The 8038-nt window shown below is 47.4% G+C and overlaps 1 protein-coding gene across 1 annotated transcript; it reads left to right on the top strand.

Moving 5' to 3' along the window:
- The first annotated feature begins 310 nt into the window (after positions 1 to 310).
- Positions 311 to 4983, top strand: LOC136513467 (uncharacterized). Its single transcript, XM_066507472.1, has 5 exons — positions 311 to 564; positions 643 to 800; positions 2023 to 2770; positions 3560 to 3988; positions 4538 to 4983. Exons 3-5 carry the CDS (start codon positions 2083 to 2085, stop codon positions 4699 to 4701), a joined length of 1281 nt encoding a protein of 426 aa, XP_066363569.1. The 5' UTR covers positions 311 to 564; positions 643 to 800; positions 2023 to 2082; the 3' UTR covers positions 4702 to 4983.
- Positions 4984 to 8038: the final 3055 nt, after the last annotated feature.

Here is an 8038-nt window from a genome sequence, read left to right as displayed (position 1 = left end):
CTATTATCAGTGTGGGTTAAAATGGCGCCAACAGAGGAGGCGGGCTACACACCTGTCTCTAATTCAGTGTATCTGTTTTTTCTTTTTTCTTTAACGATACTGTACACCGTCTTTGTTAAAAATATATAAGCAAGGGCGTTGATTAGGCCCGCTTAATAACCCATCGACAAGCCCGCAAAGAGCGCGAAGCGATTGCGGTCCATTCAGAATCCTACCGACACCATTCAGGGCTCCGTTCGAAGGCTGAATCCACGGGGTGTCCAGGCCTGTTCTCCGGGCAAGCCCATCGCGGAATTACGGCCTAGGACAAATTCCTCCACCCTTTGGAAGCCCACGCGGGAGGCAACACGATCCGACACCTCGCTCTAGGGTCGGGCCTTTGTTTCCCCGTGCGGGGCGAGGCGAGGGGTGACGCTACCGAGCGCCGCCACCGCCTTTGCTCACCTCGATCGCCTCCGCCGTCATCCTCACTTCGACCGCCTCTGCCGCCATCCTCACCTTGGCCTTTCGCTCTGCTTGTGCCGCCCCAGCTTGTTGCCTTCCGCGGCCGGCTGCGCCAGCCAGGTTCGTCTCGCCCCTCGCGCAGCTTACTTCTATTTTGCCCGGGCCGGGCCCCATAAATTCGAATCGCAAACGCGACAGGCGCTGGGAAAGGAAACGCAGGAAAAACGCCAACGCCGTCTTCTCTTCCTCGACCTCAAGGCCTGGGAAGGAGGTGGAGCGCAGCTGGCTCCGCTAGGGTTTCCCCTGTTCTCGGTGGAGGTGCCGCGCCTCCGGGACCCGGACCCGGACCCCGTCAGGTGAGTGCTGGTACCTCTACAGAATCTTATCGTCCTTCGACGTTTGTGTTGGGTTGGGTGAGCGATCTCGCGTCCGAGGGGTTTCAATTCGTTCGGCTGGCGGCTGCTAGGATGCCAGCGGCTGGTTTTTGTGATGATGGAAAAATGTGCAAAAATACATAGCGTTACAGCAAGTCCGAAAAAAATGTTCTGCAGCGTTCAACTAGTTGTTTTCCCTGCATGTCCAGCTCAGGGTGAGTAATATTGAGCATTTTCTCTCTTTTTTTCGGTGAATGATTCGTGCGCGGCAGCTTTTTCCAAAAGGATAGGGGTCATAGGTTCCGCTGGGAATGTTTCCGGATAGGAAAAAGTCTACTTCACCGCACCTTTCATACCGGTCTACTTCACCCCAAAATATGAAACCGTCTGTTTTATCCCCGGAACTTTTCAAAATCGTCTATTTTACGTCTGGATGGGTTTTCAGCTGCGCTTTTGCTACAGTAACATCGTGTTTGCTACAGTAACGTTGGGTTTGCTACAGTGTCGCCAGTTTTGAATTTTCTTTTTTTTATTTATTGGAATAATTCATAGCTGCAGCTTCTATGGTCCAATTGTGGTGAAATTTTTATGCTACGCTAATTATTGTATGCTTGAACTATAGTAAAAATTCCGTACTCATTGGACGATGTATAACTTAGTTATAGATAAATTCTAATTAATTACAGACAAAATTGGATTTTTCAATTAATCTAAAGCTAAAAAAAAAATTTGTACTAAAGCATACTGTATTATATATTCATTGTGTAGATCTACTCATGTGGAGTCCAATAAAATTAGATTTTTCATTTTATGATTTTTCTATGATTTACTATGATTTTCAAAAATTTACCGAAAATAAAAAAAAAATTCAAAACTGCCGGCCATGTAGCAAACCCACCGTTACTGTAGCAACGCTGTTACTGTAGCAGACCCGCCGCTGAAAAACCGCCCAGGGGTAAAATAGACGGTTTTGGAAAGTTCAGGGGGTAAAACAGACGGTTTTATAGTTGGGGGGTGAAGTAGACCAAGTATGAAAGATGAGGGGGTGAAGTAGACTTTTTTCTTTCCGGATATATTTTTCCAATAGGATAGGGGTCATAGGTCCGCTGGATCGGAATCCCTCTACCGTGGCATATTTTTTCCCCTCTCCGAGCAGGGTTTGATCCATTCTAACCTCGAATTTATCATGTCAATTTCGATTCAGGGCTCGTTGATGCCAGGGAGGTCAAGCCGTCTGTGATTCCCCTCCTGCAGTTCTATCCCCATGCCGTCCATCACGAACTACGTGCTGGATCGCTTCCTTGAGACAGGGTCGGCTGCTGAAGTCCAGAAGGCGGTTCCCAAGCCTCCACCACCGCCTCCTGACAAGGCCACACCGGTGCCAGTGTGTCCTGTCAGGACACAGACGTCGCCGGCATCACTCTATGCCACGCCTGAGAGCACCACCCTGCCAGACTCGCCTTCCTCGTTCCCGGGAACCTGGTCGCCATACCTCATCAACCATAAGAGGCGGGGAACCTCCCTTGCCAGGACCTTCTCTCAGGGTGATGCTGGGCGTGATGGCAGCCAGCCAAAGCTCCCTGTGATGCTGTCTGCTTTACCCAAAGGGGGTGAACCTACTGAAGTCCAGGAGCCTGAGTTTGTGTTTCAGCAAGGAGGCAATGGTCAAGCTGAAGGTGACAGCGGTGTGGAAGTGACTTTGGATGACAAAAGTGGAATATTACAGAAGGGCAAAGGATCTGTGGTAGCTGAAAGTGAGCATGAGCAGCCTGAGTTTGAGTTTCAGCGGCGGAGTCTTGAACCGCTAGTGAAGCCTGTTAATGTTGGAAGACCTTTGAATGGTGGGGCACACATAAATTCTGAGAGTGACATCTTTGAATGGTGGAAGCCTAGTTCCCCTCTTGGAACCTCTGTTGGTACACCTGGTGCAATTTTCTATGATGCATTTGAAGGTACAGATCAGTTTGTTACAGTTTATTTGTTTAAGTTATTTTTTCCTTTCTTATCTGTATTTTTGCCAGGTTTTGATGATATTGGACTATTAAAGTAATAATGAAAATAAGCCTACTAGTGAGTCTAATAGTTTTTGCAAGACACTTCCAGCTGATGCACTGTGCAAACTATTCGTAGTTCACTACAGCAATAGTATCTCTCAAAAAGCAGCTGGAAGGGTACAAACAAAATTATGTAGCAACTGTATTGGAGAAAATAACCTTGTCTTCAGCCCCTTCCTAAGATGTAGGATGTATCATGTTCTGCTTTTGGATATAAGTTTTGTCTTGGATGTGATTTCCCCATGGTTTGAGTTAATTTCAAGCTTTTTTCTCAGTATGTGTGGTCACTCCCATTTATGTTTTCTTGCTCCTATTAGGGCCTGATTGTTGACAGGAGCGTTTGTTTTGAATTGCGTTGTACTCCCTTCATTCCAAATTATAAGACTTTTGGTTTTCTAGATACATAGCTTTTGCTATGCACTTAATTATACACTATGCCTAGATACATAGTAAAAGCAATGTATCTAGAAAAGCGAAAACGTCTTATAATTTGAAACGGAGGGAGTAGTGACTAATTTTCATGAGCTAAGTTCTTGCCTCCCAAGTGATGGGATTGTTTAGTGTATATTAAATGTTAAATGGTGATGTGTTTTGGCTAATTTGTTCCATTAGAGAAATTCCTCTTGCTTAATTCAGATCTAGTGGTTGATATGTGTGCTAACCCAAATATTATTTCCCAAAATTTAGAAATGTCCAGTGATGATGGAACTCGCTCTTCGCATGGCATGGATGATGACCTCCGTGAAATGAGGTTAAGTCTGTTGATGGAAATTGAGAGGAGGACACAAGCAGAAGAAGCACTTGAGATCTGGCAACAGGAATGGAAGAATCTGAGTCACCACCTATCACTTATTGACTTATCACTTCCATCTCCAAGCATTGCTGATGATTCTGATGGTTCAAGCGTGGATCCTGGAGCTGAGTTGTGCCAGCAAATAATGGTTTCACAACTTGTAGCTGCTGCTATTGCTCGGGGTTTTGCTCGTGCTGAAGTTGAATCAGATATGGAAACCATGATTGCGACAAAGAATTTTGAGATTGCAAGGCTGTCGGATAGGGTCCAGTACTATGAAGCTGCAAACAGGGAAATGTCTCAAAGAAACCAAGAAGCTATCGGTAAATAACTTTTCCACCTGTGGTTATTTCTGCACATCTACAAAAATGACCGCGATTAATACTTGTTGAAATGGTGACTCCCCTTATATGGCTTGTATAGAATCTAAGGTTGGGATGTCGCTGATGAAAGCCTTTGGTACTTTAGTTAGTGGAACATCCCTTAAACAAAACCAAAGGCACGGATCCTTCTAGTCAGCACGCAAGTGCTAGGGGCTACCCTTGTCCCTCCCTTCGGACGTCCTTTTTCTTTTAGAACACTATGCTGATTGAATATAGTTTTCGGGTGTTTGATAAATTAAGTGGCATATGCATGAAGAAAGCTACAGACATTATTATTCAAAAGATATCATATCTGTTTTCTAGGTTCAAACTAACATCAAACATGTTTATCGTCTTTGGTATCTATTCATCCTATTTTCAGTTGGCTGCTTTGTGCTTGAGGGGAAAATGCTGTCTGAATTGTATCAGAAACATTAAATATAAGATGCAAGTACTGCATGCTTTTGTATTCCGATATATTGACACTTGCTTTATTTTTGTGAATTGCAGAGATGTCAAGGCAACAGCGCAAGGGGCGTAAGAAGCGACAGAAGTGGTTCTGGGTTTCAGTTGGGCTTGCAGTCACCCTTGGTGCCACAGCCATTGCCTTGTCTTACCTACCTTCATCGCAGCCCCAGGCCAGTGCAGATTCAAATACTTTCACCAGCGACTAAGCTAGGATGAAGACACACTCCTTTCAGAAGCCTAACAAAGCTCTAACTATACTCCTAGAGGGAAAAAAAAAGGTTGTATAAGTTCTCTTTTTGGTGATCGACTGTGATCACTGCAATCTTGATTTGTTCCCTTCGTCTGTAAAAGTGTTGAATGGGCCATCTCCGTTCAGGATTGGCTCCATTGCAATCACCGAAAATCTCTCGCTGCATAGATGGTTGAGCAAATAATACAGTGAATGTGGGTATGGTTAGTAAACCCTCAAGTGGAGTTGATTTTGTCAACTGCAGTTTTGTTCTGCTCATCATTATTACTGTCTTCAAACTAAGATGGATCATGGAAGTTTTGCTGCTTCTGAATTGCATTAGTTTCTAAGTTCTGTGCACTTGTAATTGCATCTAGTGTGGTCAACGCGTAGTTGTTTTTCATAGAGTAGTTACTTAGGCCGAAGACTATCTGGGATCTGGGTCCTTTGTGGCTATGCTCAGCAGTTACAAAGAGCAACCAACTGCAGTATGTGGTATGTAAGCCACACTTTTTTTTTCATTCCTACGTATGAGTGCGAATGTCGTCTTTTCATCTCAAGAGATGATCGTTTTGAAAATCAACTGAATTTGAAGAGATGGGAACACGTCGTGGTGTCCAAACGATGTTCAGCCCACCTGCGCATCCGTCAGCCCGTGCCCTGTCCTTTTCTTCTCCGTTTGATCTGGCTCGCTCCGTTCCTTCTCTTCCACGACGTCCGACGCGCGGTAAATCGAACTCATCAATGCGAGATCAACTGCAACGACGTACGTAGTACTAGACTACTGGTGCTCCATTGCGAGAGAGACCGTGGCACGGTCCAGCGCCGAAACGAATCGACGTATCAGCGCTCGGCATGGCAACAGAAACCCTGGAGTTCAGCACGGGGGGCCGCAGCGCGGTTAGTCGCCGCGGAGGTCAGGCGGGGCGACCGGCGGAGCCGCGGAGGTCAGGCGTTGGTGATAGACACAGCACATAAATCTAGCGGACACAGCCTTACATACGGGACAAAAACTTTTTAGAACATGATATATAGAGAGAGAGGAAGAGAGGTGAGATGTCACCGACCATCTGCGGGTTTAGAGGAAGAGCTCGACGTAGCTATGGCAAAGATGATACGGTCCGGGTAGGTGATGTCGTGGTGACGGTGTTGAGGTCAGTCGCAGTGTAGTGGTGGTGCAGAGGCGATGGTAAAGATGACGGTAGAGCTTCTCGTCGTTGGCTACGCTCATCACTAGATTGGATTTGGATTTATAGATGAGTATGGCGGCTATGGCTCCTCTCTTTATAGCGAGCTGGAGAGATCAACTAAACAGTTGGAACCGAGCATCTGACGACTCTGGGCCCTGGGGCGGTAAGTGGTAAGGCTGCAGTTGACGTGACGGGCGAGCTGGGATCATCTGCTTGCTTGTGGGTTGTGGCTTCTCCCATCATCCTCGGCTCCTCGCTCGCCGTCCCACTATGTCAGGAGCCAACAGCCAAGGGCCCGACCGATCCACTGGTGACGCGATGGCGATTGGCGAATGCTTGCTTCCAAGGCGTTTACGCTAGGCCGAGCAGGGGACCTGGGCATGGAGGGAGCTGTGTCCTAACCTGAACCATCATGACCAAAACGCACACCGCGCGATCTCCATAGCATAAGCCACTAGTACTTTGGAGGTTTAATACTTATTTTTGGTTTTCTACCACAAGAAGACCTAAAAGACAACATTTTCTACAAATAGGTGTTTAGAAGAGAAGATACTGTTGGAGACAGCCTAGGTGGTGTTTGGTTGCCCCTCCTAAATTTTAGTCGTTGTCCCATTGAATGTTTGGACACATGCATGGAGTATTAAATATAGACTAATTACGAAACTAATTGCATAGTTTGCGACTAATTTGCGAGACGAATCTTTTAAGCCTAATTAGCCCATGATTTGACAGTGTGGTGCTACAGTAAATATGTGCTAATGACGGATTAAGTAGGCTTAAAAAATTCGTCTCGTGAAGTGCTAACGGATTATATAATTTGTTTTTTATTAGTATCTGAACACACCATGCAACATTCTCCCGACACACCTCCTAAATTTTAGTCACCGGATCCAAACACCTGCCCCTCCTAAATTTTAATCGTTGTCCTATCAAATGTTTAGACACATGCATGGAGTATTAAATACAGACTAATTATGAAACTAATTGCATAGTTTACGACTAATTTGCGAGTCGAAACTTTTAAGCCTAATTAGCCCATGATTTGACAAAGTGGTGCTATAGTAAATATGTGCTAATAATGAATTAATTATGTTTAAAAAAATTATCACATGAAGTACCGATAAATTATGTAATTTATTTTTTTATTAATATCCGAACAACGACACACCTAACTTTAGTCAGGTATCCGAACACCACCGATCAGTCGACGGGTGTTGACCGTGACCTTTGCGTGTCAACTCACGGCAGACCTGCTGCTCCTGATACGACACGGCCACACGGGCAAGGGGGACGCAAAGACAAACGGGGTGGTTTGCTGGCAGGTGCCAGGGGGCTAGGGTACCTGCACGCCGCATGTCTGCGCTGCGCCTAACGGTTGTGACCAGGCCGGGCCTCGTGGCCGCCGCCCGCCTGCCGTGTCCCGTTCCCGTCGTGTGGACACAACTTCGCGGCTCGCTGACGTGCGGCCCCGTGAAAAAAGCGGTCTGGGCTGGGTGGTCCAGCCTCCTGCCTCAAGCCCATTGTTTTCCATTCGGTCGAGGGGTCGCCTGCGTGCCTCTCCTCTCTCTCCTGCAGCGGTCCACTCCAGCCGGTGATTTGATTTGGGATCTGCGTCACCCGATCGTTCCACCGCCGCGCGTCGGCCTCAGACCGTCGGACGCTGCCAGGCCGCCACTGCCCGGCGTCTCCTCTGTTTCCCGCCGTTGTGGTGGGCTGGTGGCTACCTCCTCCTCCGCCCGCCAACTGCGCTCTGTTCCTCTATTTCCGGTGAGATCTTCACAAGCGCCCGGCTGGCGCCGGCTGCTACTGCTCCCTCCTCGCCCGCCCTCTCGGCTTATCGCGCTTCGTCTGCGGAGTGGCGGCGTGTCTGTACCGTATCGGTCTAGTCTGTACCGCCGTCGTGCTTCGCTACGCCGGTTCCAAATCAGGATGCAAGTCCAATTACTCGCCGCCCTGTTGTTTCGATCATAGCGTCTGCAGCGAATGCCTAGTGCCTTCGTTGCAAAGCTACGCCAACCATAGACTCTGACCGATTCGAGCCACCGACTGACCGACACAACGGAGGAATTCGGCTCAGGTACAGCTAGCACGGGCGTCGATGGGAAGTAACCGTGGGTGGTTCCT

The sequence above is a fragment of the Miscanthus floridulus genome, chromosome 16 (assembly GCF_019320115.1).
Source record: "Miscanthus floridulus cultivar M001 chromosome 16, ASM1932011v1, whole genome shotgun sequence".
NCBI lineage: Eukaryota > Viridiplantae > Streptophyta > Magnoliopsida > Poales > Poaceae > Miscanthus > Miscanthus floridulus.
This window is presented reverse-complemented; position numbering and strand designations above follow the sequence as displayed.